Below are 16,036 nucleotides of genomic sequence, written 5' to 3' on the forward strand. Positions count from 1 at the left end.
GGGTGACGACACGGCTGTGGGCGGGGCCGCCGCGCCGGAAGGCGGCCGTTGCCAGGCAGCGGTTGCCAGGCGGCAGCGGCGCGGCGAGCCGGGCCGGGCCGGGCCGGGCGGATGGTGGAGGCGGGGGCGGAGGTGCCGGCCGGCACCTTCCCCAGCTTCGTGGCCGAGGGGACGCTGCTGGTCCGGCGGGGCGAGCACGGCAAGGCGCTGCCCTGCTTCACCAACGTGAGGGGTCTGCCCGGGGGGCGGCAGGGGGGCACGGGGCGGGGGCGACCGCGAGGGGACTTGGCCTGGGGAGGTGGCAGCAGGGTCACATGGAGGTGGCACCACGAGGGGACGTGGCACCACGTGGGGACTTGGCCTGGGGAGGTGGCAGCAGGGTCACATGGAGGTGGCACCACGAGGGGACGTGGCCTGGGGACATGGCACCACGTGGGGACTTGGCCTAGGGAGGTGGCACCAGGGTCACATGGAGGTGGCACCACGAGGGGATGGCACCACGATGGGGACATGGCATCAAGATCCACGTAGGCTTGGAGCAGGTTGTATCGCATACATGAGCTTACGTGCTTCCCGAATGCGCATCCATGTCCCCTGTGTTCCAGGCGCTGCAGCTGCGACCCGGCGACAAGCACTGTCTAGTTGCCCGCTCAAAATGTTACCTTAAACTTGGAGACACAGAAAATTCCCTGAAAGATGCAGAAGCGTCTCTCCAAAATGACAAAACATTCTCCAAGGTAAATAAGAGGAAGGGGTAGGAGAGCCTGGGGTGGCCAAGGACAGGTCTTTATTTGTGTGAAACTCTGAGCATTGTGGGGAAACAGCTAACCTGAAAAAGCAAAAGGGGCCTCGTCCTGCACACTTACCTTAGTGCTCCCGGGGAGGCGGAGGCGGTTAGTCATCCGAGCAAGAGTTTCAGGATTGGACTTCACTGTATGCACGCTGAGATGGCATAAGGCTCTCACTTCTGCCTAGCAAGGAATTTATTGAGGTCTCCAATGTCTTTTTTTAAATGTCATTTCAGGGACTTTATCAAAAAGCTGAGACCCTCTATACCATGGGTGACTTTGAATTTGCATTAGTGTTTTATCATCGAGGCTACAGACTACGTCCAGAACTACAGAAATTCAGACTGGGTATCCAGAAATCCCAGGAGGCAATTGTTAACTGCATCGGAAGTAAGATGTTGCATTTCATGGCACTTACAAGCATAGCTAGAAGCTGTCCATTTGATAGCTGATGACATATTAGCTCTGCAAATGACCCAGGGACCTTGCAACAGCAGAGTCCTTTTGCTTCTGGATTCACTATTCTTAGATGAAAACAGGAACCACCAAAAAAGCCACAGCCCTGTTCTTGGTTTTGGGGTTTTTGGGGGGCTAAACGCCTATTCATACACAGTATCTAATAACTTCAATTATGAAAGTAAATTATGACCCTAGCACAATTTTGATTACTACATTTCTAAAGTCACCATGAAAATATTCTAGGTAATACAGGAGAAAGCAGCACATCTACTTAATGCCCTACTGCTCATCTTTCTGCCTCCTATCCTACTGATTACAGAATCCATTCTGAGATCTTTATCCCCATATTAAAACTTAATGAAATTTGCCTTGCTGCCTGAGATTGACCATTCTGAGATCCTGATCTCCCTCCAATTTACATTGCATAAGACCAGTGGAACTGTTTACTATTGCAATGGAGCACTGCTTTCATAATTTCTGGCATAGATCATAGAACTCCATCCTGCAGGAGACAGGAAAGGCCAAGGACCTAGTGATGTTCAAAGCAGAGCAAAACCTTGTCCCTTTTCCCTTAGTTTTTCTCCCAGCAGTGCTTTCACATGCAGACAAGCGTGGACATGATGTCCACCCACTCTCAGGTGCACAGACACACCTCAGATGGGGCTGCCACCTTACACAGATGGCTTTGTCACACGCACAGAGCAACCTGCACAGAGCTCGCAAGGCCACTGCAAAACCTGCCAAGCTAGTCAGAACCGCCCAGGTGGATCCCCTTGCAGCCTATCCACTCACAGAGCCAGGACACACCCTGCCTGCACACCCATACACGTAGGCCTTGATCCTCAAGATATTTAGGTGGCTCACTCTCACTGAAATCAGTTTCAAAATTTCAGTCCACCTCCAGTGCAACAGATTAACTTCATGTCACAGTTGCATCAAAGCCTGAAGCTTTTTCATATGTGATGTTCATTTTGAAAACAGATAGGGAAGGTGCCAGAGGAGGCTTTCTTTCCTCCATTGCTGCTCCTTTCTTAGCTTAATCCAAGTATCTAGATATCATTGCAATTCTCAGTTAAAATGCTTGCTGTGCTTGATATATTGAGCTAAGCGCTTTGAGCATCTGGGCTGTAGACAAGTGAACAGATAAAAAACAAGCCATTTTTAATCAAGCTATAGCTCCTAGATTTAGGGGGGAAAAAACCCAATGAAACATGTTGGCATTTGATCTGGATGTTTAAATAGCTGGGAAATTCACATATGTCAATAGGGCACATCCCCCAAACTGCTTTACTGAATCGGCTTTGCTTGGCACATTCAGAAACACCTGCCTTGCCTGATATGCATGTACTCACATAGCTGATCTTGGCCCAGTTGCCTTGCTGGAAGGAATACTTCTACAACAGCATTTGAAGCTCCTTTCTTCCTTCTGACCAGGCCAAGATAAAGAACTGTTTTTCACTGTTCCTCCATTGCCAGAATGCATTCTGAATAGCAGAAAATGAAATGGGATTTTTGCCATTATATCAGAGCACAAACACTTTAAAATAGTTCTTTGCTTTGCTGAAGATCCTTAGGAGCTTTTTTCCCATTTTAAATCTTAGCTGTGATTCCTTAGAAGAACATGCCATCCTTTTGTTAATGCCTCCATGCAGGATGTAGCATATGTCTGTGTCAGAATTCTGATCTGTGATGGGAGCCCACTGGTGCATGTAAAAATAATAATTAAAATCCAGAGGAGATCAGCATTTATGAGCTGTAATCCCTGCTTAAAGAACTTACTAACATCTATGTATTTCAAATGAAAGAGTTAGTAGAAAGCTTTATTTGAAGCAGGATAGTATAGGTCTGGCACATTTACAGCAATTTTGATTTCTAGAGCTCTGTATTGGAGTTCTTGAACACTAACAAATACATTCTCTATTTTTGCAGGTCCGTCCTCAGTTAAATTGGAGAATAAAGAGGACCTCTGCTTTTTAAGCAGGCAGGCAGAGGTACAGTGGAAGAGCTCTTGCTTTGGAAGCTAACTAGAGTTATTATAATGCTAATGCTTTCTGAAAATAGGCACTACAGGATTAATAGTTTCTGTAGCAACATGGATGGGGATATGGCTGATCTAGTGAAGCATTCTGAGCATAGGGTGCATGCTGATCCTTTATGAGAGTATTTATGCACCTGCTTTTAATGGAGTTTTGGCTCAAGCTACACAAAATATAAAGGAGAAGGCAGAAGGGCAGGAAAGAGCAACCAGGGAGAAACAGAGCCTAATCTGAAATTTCTCTGCCAGCCTGGCTGTTGTTTCTAAAGGGAGATCACTCAGCAAAAGGTAATAAGTAACAGCACTGAGGTCGGAGCCAGGGTACATTTATCTACATTATTTACTTTGGTTTTACCTGATGTTTAAGGTTCACATTTCTGATAGTGGACACTTTCTCAATTGCTTAATTTTGAGGTGGTCTCCTGAAGTAGTGCCTTGTTCCTCTGAGATGCCAAGCATACACATTTCCCTTTGAAGTCAGTGCAATGAATGCTCATCCCTTCTTTCAGCTGGAATTATGGGTACTCAGTGGTTAGAATAATTTGTACAAAGGGCACTAAAGATAGGCACTGTAATTGCTGGGATTTTGGATGTGAAACTTTAGAAATACTCTCAGAAGCCCTGGCTGTTAAAACCTCTTTTTCTTTGACTGGAGAGAACTAGAGCTGCCTATCCCACAAGTTCAATGCGCTCCCACAGCATTGGCTAGGAAGCCCTCTAGAACAGGACAAGACGCTGTGCTAAGACAGTGGCACTCTTGCTCTTACTGTAATGTCCCCTCCTTTTCTTGGAAGTGAGAGAGCATGTTTGGGTTCAAAATTTCCATTGCTCACAACTAAAGCAATTGGTGGGACACAGGCCTGACTTCTTGTTTTTACTTAAAAATAATTTGACCTATACAGAGTGTAAACACAACTCTAAAAGCTAGGTCTTTCTTCCTAATTATAATGTTCCCTGCTTATCTCCCCTGACTTACTTGATTTTTTTATTGCTATAGAGCAAAAAAGCAAAACAGAAACTCCAAATCGAACCGACCAAGGATCAAAAACGGACAAGCAAACAGGAGCGTGTGAGGAATCCACAAACAGAGCGACAGCTTCTTGGAGAGCTTTACGCTGACAAGGCCTACCTAGAAAAGCTGCTCAAGGATGAAGGTCCTTCTCCAGTGTATTTAACTAAATGTTCCTTCTATGAAGTTTCTTCCTTTTTTTCCCCCTTTCTTTTATATCCCTATGACTACTCTTCCCTATTTGCATCACAGCTCACGTATCACATAATGTATGCAGTGGTCTAGAGAGAGAGGTAGATGTCTAGAGAGTACAGGAAATTTTGGAGCCATATACAATATTCATAACTATGTGTGAACATGTTTCCTTCCTAATGAAATAGCAGGATTTTCTAATGAACAGTTTAGCAACAAGTCAACTCAAAGCAATCTGTGCTGATGAAATCAAAAGCACAAGCTTTATCATCACAAATTATTTCATTTCTGGCATAATGATAAAATACACTAATGTTTGTCTTAAGTGCAAGACATTGCTAATAAGATTATACCTATTCACAGTTTCATTACACATGCTGTTAAGATGAAGATGCAGGATTCAGAGAAGTGTCATATTTTAGAACTAGGTACAGAAGTGATCCTCATGTCGTCATTTTTCTAGGAAACCATTTGCCCAGTAACAGAAGAATAATTAAGAATCTAATCTATTGCCAGCTTTTATATTATTAATGACAGTAGTACCATGTGTGGGCTATCTGGTTTCCAGGCATGTAAAAGCCCTCTTAATTTCCATATTGCAATCTAATACACAACACTTTCTTGCTTTGAAGTGCCATTTAAGTACAAATGGGTCTGTCCAGGGAAACAGTTTCCCGTGTAGTTGTTCTGCGCAGGAGGACAGGTGCTCACTCACCACAGCTGGCTCCCATTAGGTAGGCCTCTTCTTGATTCGGTCAGCAGGGAGGGCAGCAACTCTAGGGGCTGGGAACAGCAGCTCCAGCTCACTAAAACACACATAGATGGGTAACAACAAGAGAAGCTTTTTCTAACCTCTCTCCCAAAGCCACATCGGTTCTGAGGAGCACGGTTTCTGGGACTCTCTCTCTCTATCGTAATAGACAAACATTCACAGACACTCCCCCTCCACTGAACCGCAACTTCATTCTTCACAGACATTAATCCTCTCCTGGGTTCTACCATCTTATTTTCAGACTTGATGAAGAGCAGCACAAAGCAGGGGATCAAAGTGAAGGACCTGGTTTTGGGTGGCATTGCCTACCTGGACACACGCACTGAATTCTGGCAGCAGCAGAAGCCTATTTATGCCCGAGTGAGGGAGCGCAAGCTCAGGCAGCAAAGGTGGATCCGAGACAAGAAACGAAAACCACCTGAGGTTGCCAGATATATTGCGAAGAGTATGGAAGACATTGATATGTGTACGTGTCCTGGCTGGAGGCAGTAAGAAAACAATGACTGACATATGTAATTATTTGCTGTATTAATTACAGATCATGACAACAGAAGCAGTGCAATTATTAACAAACAGTACCAGGCAGTTTTTGAAAGTATTTGTTTTTATGTTCCTCACCTTTCCCAAGGCAATACTTTGGGGTATAGAATCCGATGCATTTTTTTTTCTTTTCTTTTTCTGTACTTGAGGCCTTGCTAACTGCTTTTCAGAACAGCACTTAAAGCCAGGTAGGCCACTGCTGCATGCTTAGCAAGTGCCCTGGCTAGTCTGGTAATTAGAAGTTGTTTTATTGAGAGAATATAGAGTACTGGAGTTAATCATTTCTGTAGTTGAAAAATACCATCATAGAGAGATGAAGAATCTGAAGAACAGTGGTCTAGAAGGAAGGAATAATTCATCCACTTCTGTTCTCTCTCTCTTTCTTTCTGCTCTATGTTTTATAACCCGGGAAAGAAATACTCAGACATTATTGCCCTTCAGTTCATTTCAGTTACAACAGCTTGGTGCAGGCAATGACAGAGCCATCCTGCAGTCTAATCCCCACAGCACTGTAAAGTGACTGCCAGTAGTGGCAGGTGGTAGGAAATGAAGTATTGTCTCCCAGGGGCAGATTTATTGGAGACTGATGGGGAGAGCATAGGTGATACATGAAGAGCTAAGAGCAGTAACCCTGCCCGAGCTGTTTCAGAGGCCTACGCAGTTGCTCTTATTCTTGCTTCCCAAATATTGCTGTGTCCACACACTAGCACTAAACTTTGCTCTTAATCTCTAGTGCTGACTGGTGGCTCCCCAGAAGAAAGCTGTAAGAAAGCTGAGCATGTGCTAAAGACAATACAAGGGTGGTCGGACGATGAAGTTCCCAACAAGAATGAACTGATTGGAAACCTCCACAGCTGCATTGGGAATGCTCAGATAGAGATGGGCCAGATGGATGCAGCTCTGCAAAGCCACAAAACAGATCTGGAATTTGCCAGGCAGAAGTAAGTGCTGAGAAACTCCAATGGATGGGGAAAAGATCCAATGTGCAGAGGAAACTACCTCTGTTCAGATGTTTTAGCATCAGGTAATGCAACTCCCACCTGGAGATTTAACAGGGCAATGCATTCGGATGCCGCCCAAGTGTCATGGTCCCTAGTGACTTATTATCTTTACTGTTTAAAAATAAAGGAACCGAAGCAGATTTTTAAAGGACCTGGGCCACATGACACATCAAAATCTGTGTTTAAGCAAAGCATAAAAAGAACACAAGTCCCAGACTCAGCACTTTAACCTCTAGTCTGCCCTTCCTTCTCAGAAAGGTCAGGCTCTGATTCTTATACAACTTTCTCCTAAAATCATGTGCGTTCAAGCCACGATGGTAGGCATGAAATATTTGTCTAAGAGACATGAGCTACCTGCTTATACAGAAAATTTGCTGCAGCCTTTCAGCTAAAACAGAATGGAGCAGAACAGTCTTAGAATTTAGTAATCTGATTTAGTAATCTTTCAATGCACATGAGAAAACACTGAATAGCTGCTTGAAATTAGGTTATCTTGGTTTTATTCTCGCTGATATTGCATAGGGCTGTTAAAATATAACTGGCTTATTGTTTACCATTTTCACAAATGACAAATGGTTTATCTTTTTACTGTTGTTTTAAGACACTTCTACCTCTCTCCTGGTGATCTCCACTCCCCACTCCATGCCAAGCACAGTGATCTCCACTCCTCCACTCCATGCCAAGCAAAGTTAAGAATTAGCAGTGGAGAGGCAGGAAAGAGATACATAATTTTACTGCTTTTCCAAACTGACTGAAGGTTGTATTTAGAAGACAGAAATGCAGTGATTACTGAGGGGGGAATCGCCCTCTGGTGGCTAGAGTTCAGGAAGGGCGAGAGGAGACGTTCTGTTGGCTCCCATAGCCCACGGCATTGCATTTATTCTCTCCTTTCATCAGCTTTTTCATTTGTAAGGTAAGGTATGAACACCCTGCAGACACTTTCCTTGGTTCTTTCACTTTCTCCTTGGACAGGCATCAGCTGTTAGTGCTAGAGACCTACAGCTGATAGGGTTCTTCCATGGGACGTGTGAAAGATCCACAAGGCATCAAAGGAAAGTTGAAACAAAGAGTAGTGGAAAAGACTTTCACAAAGTGCTGCCAGATTCACATAAAGAAGTCAAGGTGACAAAACTAAACCATTTTCCCCTGTGTCTTACAGGGTGTCAGTTGCAACAGTTGTAGATAAAAACCAAAAACATACCTTGGTTTTGACTTTCAGTCTGACGTTGGTCCTTTAACTCTGCTCCTCACCACTTATTCTGCTGTCATGTTGATCACCGAAGAAAATATATAGGGCTGAAGAAAATGTAGACTGTATCAGGTACAAGACTATTTTAGCTACCATGATTTCTTTTTCTTTTCAATGCAGCAATCTGCCAGATGCCATATCCAGAGCCCTTGATAATATCGGCAGAGTTTATGCCAAAATCGGCAAATTCCAGCAAGCTATCGACACGTATGTAAAATCAGTAACAGAAAAAAGTATAAGGTTTTATTTAGAATTAAATAGATGCTGTCTTTTCAGGTTGTTTAAATATACTGCTAGCAAGGATGACTGAGAAAGCCAGTTGGGAAATACATGCCTTCTGCCAGGAACTCGGCTGAGGCGTACCTCTCACTGTACACAGATCACCAACAGCACCAGGCGCTTCTAGTGCTTATTGACTATACAGATTCTGGTACTCATGAGTATTGATTGCACCTTCATCCCAACCAGCAATATAGACAGCGATGGCCTTAAAACCCATCATCAATCTGGAGTTCTCCAGATTTTACTACTTAGTCTTTTTCTAAATACTTGGCAGATCTCAGCATAGAATGACTTTTCATAATAGCAGCATCTGGAACCTTTTGTTTATAGAACCAATGGTTGAAATTATAACTGAAATTACAATAGCACTTAGTGAAATTCAGTAAAAGTCTTTCTTACTCTCTTCTTGAAGTTGGGAGGAGAAGATTCCAATGGCAAAATCCAGCCTGGAGAAGACCTGGTTGTTCCATGAAATTGGCCGATGTTACCTTGAACTGAACAAAGCTGAAGAAGCCCAGAATTACGGAGAGAAGTCCCTGCAGTCAGCAGATGAGGAGGGAGATGTTGAGTGGCAACTCAATGCTAGCATACTGGTGGCACAAGCACAAGGTAAAGATGTTAGTACAAATTTCACCTTAAGGATGGAGGCAGCCTCTCTGTTCACCATCTTAATGATAACAACTCTGTGATTTAACAACCAAAGTAACTGTTCAGATAAAACTTTTCATGGTAGATTTGCTTAATTAACCTGTTGTTTTTCTCTTGTTTGTGATCTTGGGTTAAAATAGATGTTTTTGTTTGTTTTTTACAGTAAAATTAAAGGATTACCAGGCTGCAATTGTCAACTTTGAAAAAGCACTTGAGAAGGCAAAGCTTATTCACAATGATGATGCTCAACGGGCCATCATTATCGTAAGTGGCATGTTGCAAAGAGGACAGAAGCTTGGGGAAGCATCAATAAGTTAGCTGTAACTATTGTTCTAATGTCACGAGGACAGAGAAAATGTCACTAGACAGTTATAGTATTAGAAGGGGGAGAATACAGTCTCCGAAGTAGTTTACATAATGAAAGATATGAAGCCTTCTGGCCTGGAAAACTTAATCCCTGTTTGTGAACCAGTACAACATAGGGATGAAGTCCTGGCCCTGTTTGGGTCGAGGGAAAATTTCCTTTTGACCTCCTTGGGGCAAGGGTTTCACGCTCAGAATACAGTGCGTGTCTCCTCTGCATTCAGTTGCTAACAGCTGGAATGCAGGGTTGACCATAACCCACCCTTTTATGGCCTCTCCAAAATGTCCCAGAGAAACCTCTTTGCATCAGACCATGGAAGACCATCTAGGGCACAGCCAGTGTCCCAAGCATAAAACAGTCTGCATGTTACAGCAGTCTGTCTTCATTGGTCTGCCAGGGAGTTGCACGTGATCTTCCTGCCCAGGTCACGCAGCACTGGGCTGACCAGGCAGGATTCTTCACGGGTGTCCAAAGCTCAAGCCAAACCTGCTCTCCTGCATAAAGAAAAATGATAGCGTGTGTGTGAGAGAGAATTTTCAGGGGAGGAGACATTTGATAAGGGATACTAACATATTAATAATCCTTACAGAGATAAATGAAGCATATTGTTGCAGAGAGTTTTGGGGTAGTGAAGGAGCAAGAAATGATAGCAGAAATCAAAAAAAAAACCCCAAACTTGGACAGATCTGTAACTGTATTTCTAAAGCCCTTATTAATGAGCCATATCACTTTCAGGCCTTGGATGACGTGAGCAAAAGCTTCATCAAAGAGCTGAAAGAAGGAGAAAGAGAAACGACAGCTGATTCTCCTAAAGGTAGTAGTTATCTAGACCTCTGCACCACATACATTTAAAAATTCCCCACTTCCCTTTTCTGGGGCACAGACTGAGATATGGGAACAAAGCACCTACCACCTTCAGTAAAAGGACTGCATACCTGTCACTCAGCTTTGCTGCAGCCAGTGCCTCAGGGCCCGAGGTCCAACCAGCTCAGGTTCCTTTAATTTTCTGTGCATCACAAAACTAACGTTTTCTGCATGGTGTTCTTGCAGTGAAAATACAGATGAGGACAAGGCATGTTACTGTGTTGTCCACAGAACAGGCTTTCACTTTGGGCAACAATAAGGCAACTGCCCCACTGCCAGATAGCAGGCATCCAGATTTCTGGACTGCAGGCATCCTCTGTTCCAGTACACTGTAGCAGGAATTATTTTACATGTGAAACTATAACCTAGTTATAACTTGTGGCTTCAGGTTTTTGGCAGTGAGGGTTTAATATTGATACTTTGGTATAACCTATAGCAACTCTCATGCTAACTTATAATAGTGAAGGAGCTTAATTTTGCTCTTCAGTGCCATCCATATAAAAAGCTGCTTCTAAAAACAATGAAAGCCGCTCCAGTGCCCAGAGTGCATAACAGTGGGCCTAGTCAGAAGCAAAATAGTGTCAAAAAGGGACTGTAAAAATGACTGTGAATAAAGGAGATCCACAGTGCTGAGACCTTCAAAAACCTCAGCTGCATTTTAGAACCCACATAATGTAGACATATGCAATTCTCTGCCACTGCCTAAACAATGGTACGTATCTACAGCACGAAGCATGACAGCATAAGCCATCTACAGGTACACGACAAACAGATACTGTTCCTCATCTCAACACACAGCTTTTTACCCCCGGAGAGTGAAACCCAACACAAACAGTATCCTCGCCTCAACCCCAACTGGCAGGGCTGCAAAAAGGAAGGGAGCAGGCCTTGCTCCTTGTAGCTGTAGCATCCTCACGGTTATCTGGGTGGAAGCCTCTGACTGAGGGGATGCCACTTCCAAGTGTCACCGTGCTCATCTAAGGGCTCTATCAGTTCTCAGCAGGAGAGGGCAGCACTTCCCAAGTTTCCTCTTTGTGCCTGCAGAGAACAAAGTTTGTGCAGTCAGACCTGCTCCGGATTCGTCCTTCACCCATATTCTTGTGCACTGCAAGTGTAGGAGAGTTTCCTCCTCAGTCAGAACAGAGCAAACTCCCTCACACCAACTGAGCAGCAGGAGCACTTGCAAGCAGAGTTAAGGAGGGATAGCTCTAGAGCAGTGTGTACTGCTTAATACATATATGCCCCAGACACACAGGGCTCAGGGTTAATCATGTTAAGCTTTTGCTGGGTCAAATGCTGCAATTTTGAGTGAACAAGGGAAAGTGCAAGCCTCCCATCTCCGACCATCACTCTTCTAGCTCCACCTTTCTCAGGGTCCTCTGCTACCAGCATACCTGGGCTTTACCTTACGTTCATTTTGTCACAGTTGATGAATTTAGACTGCTGTACCTGCCAGTACCTGGTTTCTGTTCACGTTAGATCATGCAGCTCAGCTTCTTGCATCATCAGTAAATGGAGTCTTGTGAGACAGAAAATAAAGAGGGGAGTTTTCCGACTGTGATGAAGGAGGCCAGGAGCCTGCCGCCTTCTTTTTTGTGCCCTACTGATTGCTCAGTACTGGAATTTGGTTTAAAATTGCTTTCCTGCCCCCCTCCCCCAGATGCTGATTGCAGCAGCGAATACACAGAAGACAACTCCAAGAAGACCGCAGAGAGAGAGGAAAGCGAGGAAGGTGAACAAAGCGTAGAGAATCAGACAAACGAAAAGCAAGAGGAAGATGCCAAGAAGAATAAAAAGGAGCACGGAAATGATAAAGAAGAGGGAAACAAACATGAAAAAGAGGAGAGCAAGAGCAGTGGAGGAGAAAAAGAAGAGAGGGGTTTGGGGGAAAGAGACGATGACGATGAAGCGTAGCACAACTCTGCATCTGAGTAGAGTAGCGTTCCCTGAGGAGTTAGGCGGTAGAATTAAATTCTGTGCAGCAGCGCTGGTTTCACAAGAGCTCTCTCCCCTTCGCTGTGCCTAGACGGCGGTCGCGTCGCCTACCCGTGGCTCCGGCAGGACGAAGACGGTCGCTTCGTGCTCTTCCCCCGGCTTGCGCGGGTGTGCGAAGCCCCCGCGCGGACCCGGCTACGTGGCCGAGGGGGGTCCGGCTTCCCGTGCCGGGGGGCGAAGGCGCAGCCGGCCGCCGGCCGGTCCCCAGGCCCCCCCGGGGCAGGGGGGCTCTCGCCCCACGGAGGGGCCGGGCCGCGGTGCGGCTCTGCGCCGCGGGGGGGCCCCGCCGGGACCCCCGGCCCTCGCCGCGGGCAGCTCCGCCCCCGCGCGGCCTCCGGGCGGTGCCGCGAGGCGGGGGGGCCCCGCGCTATGAAAGCGCCCGCGCCGCCGCCCGCCCCAGAGCCGCTTCCCCGCCGCGCCGCTCCGCACCGGCGGCCGCCCGGAGCCGCTGCCCTCACCATGGTGAGCGCCGGCGGGGGAGCGCGGCGCGGGGCCGGGGGCCGCTTTCGGTTTCGATTCCGGGCGGGGAGGAAGCGGCCGGGGCGGAGCCGGGCACGGGGGCAGCGCGCAGGGCACCGCGGGGAGCGCACGGCGCGGCGGGTAACGCGGGGCCACGCGGGGCGCAGCCGGGCCGGGGGCCGCTCAGGGCGCCGGGGCGCAGCGGTTGCTCGCCCGGCCCGGTGCTGCCTTCAGCGCCCGTCTCCCTCCCTCCGGGCCGGGCCCGGCGCGGCAGAGCCCGGAGCTGCCCGGGAGGGAGCCCGGGACAAGCGGGCGCTTTGTGGGGCGGCGGGCGGGGACGGGCGAGGGGGTCGCGCTGAATCGGGGATTGTTCGCCCGGAGGAGCCCCGCGCCCCCCCGAGCGCGGCCTCTGCGGGGCCATTGTCCGGCCGCGCGGTACGCGGCCCCCTTCCATAAAGGCCGGCATTATATTTAAAGCTGGCTGCTAAACAATGGGGCCTGAGGGTGTTTTCTATTATTGTTCTTTTGTTTATGCATCTGAAAAGCAGCCTCAGTTACTGCCGCTCCCCAGCAGCTGCTTTCAGCAAAATAGTTTGACTGCGACAGCCACGGGCCAGGCCCTGCGCTGGGCACACGTAGCCGCCTCGCCGTCCGGCCCCGGGGACAGCAAATCGAGGGACTCCTCCTGGTCCCCGCTCAGGCCAAACATCCCAGATCCTTTCGGAAATGCAACACTTACACTTTGAGGATGAGCAGTTCCCTGGGGCGTCTCATGCCGTCTGCTTTTCTTGCACTCATCCATGGCGATCGGAGGAAGCCAAAGTGCTCGTCCTCTTATATGACGACTTGGGAGCCCCGAGTCCTCAGGGAAGCCAGCGTAGGCGTCCAGGAGACGCGCGTGCTCCTCGTTTTTCTTGGATCCCATTCCTGGGGCAGGAATTCTGCACCAGTCTCGGGCAGGAGATGGCCGCGCCAAGGACCGTGCTTGGAGCTCATCCTCGTCCCCCCACGAGAGGCCTGGCTTGCTGCACAGCGAACATTAAAACAACGCTGGTGCACAGGCCTTGTCCCACGGTGCTTTGAAACCAAAAGCCCACCTCCAAGTTCTAGAATGAAGGGTAGAAAAAGAAGTTAATCAGTTGAAATAGGGGATTTTCATGCAATATCCTCACCTGCAAACAGTTGAGCAATATTTTTCTGCAGTGGGCAGAATGTTTTTGTAGTATGAAAACCCCCACATTTTTGGCTCAGTGGCAAGCACTGCTCTTTCAGTATCGCATCTGTGGTTTCCTGCCTGCTGGGGCAGAGCTCGGGTCTTGAAAACAGGAGGCTGCTGCAGGCAGCAGGGTCGAAACTGGTCTGTGGCAAGGATGCAGCTGGGGAGAGAGGCTGGAAAGTTCACGTATTGACTGAAAAAATGGTTGTCCCTGTTGGCGCTACCAGAACCGTAGACAAATTCCTCATTTTCATCGAATCTCAGATTTTCCTAGGTCCTGCTGAGAATTAATCTTAGAAACTAGTTATTGCATCTGATGACAAAAGGGGAAGGAGGAACAGTGCCAGCTCTCTGGTGGTGCTTTTTCTGTGTTGCTTGCTGGTGTCAGACTCGAGCATTTGCTTTGGTGCTGAGAGGATGGGTTTAACTTTCAGTTTAGGAAATGCTAAGAGCAGGTTTGCTTTTGCCTGAAGCAGCTTAAGTTGCTCTTCATTACGAGACCAGTCTGAAATTCCCACCTCTGAGGCATAAAGGCGCTGCTGTCAGTGTAGCATCCAGGCGTGAAAAGAAGGCAAGTCTTCATGATGTAGTCTCCTTGCAGGCTTTGCTCTGAAACAGCCTTTTCTACGGGACCAGAGAATCCTGGAACAGGCTTAAATCGGTTTATAGTCTTTGGATCAATCAATGAAAGTTGAGTGGCCGTCACACCTCCCGGGACATTTGTTTCCCCTTTTCAGGCCGAGTTCCCCATGGCACGTGGTCTCTTTGTAAACAAGCAACCGCAACTGTCGGTTTAAGCGTCCTGAAATAAATCTGACCCTTCAACTGCTCTGTCTGGGCTCCAGCTTTGCGGGGGCTCGTGGGCGCCTGCTGCCACCACGTAATGGTAAAACTTGCACGTCCAGGTCAGGTGGCCCCGTGGCTGCCGCCAGCAGCTAGCGAAGGCCTGGGCTGGAGAGGGGAGCAGGGCTGCCCCTCCGCTCCTCCTCCTCCTCCTCCCTGCCTGGTCTCAGGGAGGTGGTGGGACAACATGGTGCCTCCTGCGGACCATGGCAGCAGCTGCAGGAGGGTTCGAGCCAAGCAGGGCAGCTGAGGTTCTCAGAAGTGGTGGCACAGACGCGTTCCCAGAGCTGTTACACCCCTCCAAGCACAGCCTTCCTCCCCCCCATAAGGGTCCAAGCGGCACGCTGTTGTGTAGTAGAAACATGCTGTCTCTTGGGATTGCTGGCCTACAATATATTTTCTCCTTAAATTTCAGAACAGAGGCTTTTCGAAGAAGAGTCACACTTTCCTGCCTAAAATCTTCAGAAAAATGTCTACTCAGTCAGCAAAAGAAAGGCCTGAAAGCTTGCAGTACCCATTCCTTGATGATGATGACACCATCTCCACAGTCAAAGAATCTAAAACCTTTTTTATTTTAAGAGGCCTGCCTGGCAGTGGAAAGTCCACTCTTGCCCAGGCTATTCAAGATAGGTATAAAGATGCCTGCAAGGTGATTTCTGTCGATTCCTATAAAATTGTACCTGCAATAAGAAACACCGTTCCTGAAGAATATTCAAAAGTTGATGAGGATCTAGTTGACTATTGCAAACGAGACATCAGCGTTATCGTTTTGGATGACACTCACCATGAAAGGGAACGACTGGATCAACTGTTTGATATTGCTGACAAGTACCGGTACAAAGTCGTCTTTGCAGAGCCAAAAACACCGTGGAGAACAGATTGCTTGCAACTTAAGGAAAAGAATCAATGGAAACTGTCAGTGGAAGAGCTGAAGAAGATGAAACCAAGCTTGGAGAAGGAATTCCTACCCATGTATTTTGGGTGGTTTTTGAGTAAAAGAAGTTCAGAGATCCTGAGGAAGGCTGGCCAGGCCTTCTTAGATGAGCTTGGAAGTCTTAAAGCCTTCAAAAAGGAGAGTAAATACTGTATGTACAGAAATATCAAGTTTTTACTCTATTGATCAAACATTAACTTTCAACAAATAGAACAAACTTGGTCAGCTTCTAAAATGACACTTTTAGTTAAAAGTTTGCAACAGCAAAAAGACTGTTTAGAGACACTTACTAGTCCCTATATTTTCCACAGTTGACAAAGTTTCTCTTGTAAGTTAAAAACAAATGAAACTGAGTCTTCTTAAGTCTACTTAGCTCCTTTGATGTT

At 47.2% G+C, this 16,036-nt stretch overlaps 2 protein-coding genes and 1 long non-coding RNA gene across 7 annotated transcripts in view; 2 read left to right on the top strand and 1 right to left on the bottom strand.

Annotated features, from left to right (window-relative positions):
* On the top strand, positions 1–12,204 carry ODAD4 (outer dynein arm docking complex subunit 4). The gene is made up of 12 exons (XM_026115777.2): positions 1–225; positions 606–737; positions 1,025–1,178; positions 3,177–3,238; positions 4,280–4,436; positions 5,497–5,721; positions 6,529–6,736; positions 8,166–8,252; positions 8,740–8,936; positions 9,139–9,239; positions 10,075–10,153; positions 11,864–12,204. The coding sequence occupies exons 1-12, from the start codon at positions 112–114 to the stop codon at positions 12,115–12,117; spliced, it is 1,770 nt and encodes a 589-aa protein (XP_025971562.2). The 5' UTR covers positions 1–111; the 3' UTR covers positions 12,118–12,204.
* Positions 532–15,137, bottom strand: LOC112992598 (uncharacterized). Of its 5 annotated transcripts, none has more exons than XR_010392604.1 (8): positions 13,397–15,137; positions 11,120–11,722; positions 9,601–9,833; positions 8,727–8,917; positions 7,998–8,092; positions 5,199–5,289; positions 867–2,731; positions 532–668 (listed from the first exon to the last, which is right to left on the bottom strand). It is a non-coding gene; the product is annotated as an uncharacterized LOC112992598 (long non-coding RNA). The 5 variants fall into 5 exon arrangements; XR_010392603.1 differs by lacking the exon at positions 13,397–15,137 and having other exon boundaries at positions 867–971; positions 2,600–2,731; positions 11,120–11,864; XR_010392605.1 differs by lacking the exon at positions 13,397–15,137 and having other exon boundaries at positions 8,727–8,863; positions 11,120–11,864.
* Positions 12,508–16,036, top strand: part of CNP (2',3'-cyclic nucleotide 3' phosphodiesterase) — a 7,213-nt gene continuing 3,684 nt past the window's right edge. Inside the window, exons 1-2 of the mRNA XM_064524772.1 lie at positions 12,508–12,660; positions 15,132–15,801. Of these exons, the coding sequence (XP_064380842.1) occupies positions 12,568–12,660; positions 15,132–15,801 (763 nt within the window). The 5' untranslated portion in view covers positions 12,508–12,567. The remainder of the gene's footprint in view (positions 12,661–15,131; positions 15,802–16,036) is intronic.

The sequence above is a fragment of the Dromaius novaehollandiae genome, chromosome 22, assembly GCF_036370855.1.
Source record: "Dromaius novaehollandiae isolate bDroNov1 chromosome 22, bDroNov1.hap1, whole genome shotgun sequence".
In the NCBI taxonomy this organism is placed as follows: domain Eukaryota; kingdom Metazoa; phylum Chordata; class Aves; order Casuariiformes; family Dromaiidae; genus Dromaius; species Dromaius novaehollandiae.

Excerpts from the sequence above, each read along its gene's own strand:
- ODAD4 (XM_026115777.2), top strand. The coding sequence starts at position 112 with ATGGTGGAGGCGGGGGCGGAGGTGCCGGCCGGCACCTTCCCCAGCTTC. Across the intron at positions 226-605 it reads CGCTGCCCTGCTTCACCAAC|GCGCTGCAGCTGCGACCCGG; the intron begins GTGAGGGGTCTG and ends CCTGTGTTCCAG. Across the intron at positions 738-1,024 it reads ATGACAAAACATTCTCCAAG|GGACTTTATCAAAAAGCTGA; the intron begins GTAAATAAGAGG and ends ATGTCATTTCAG.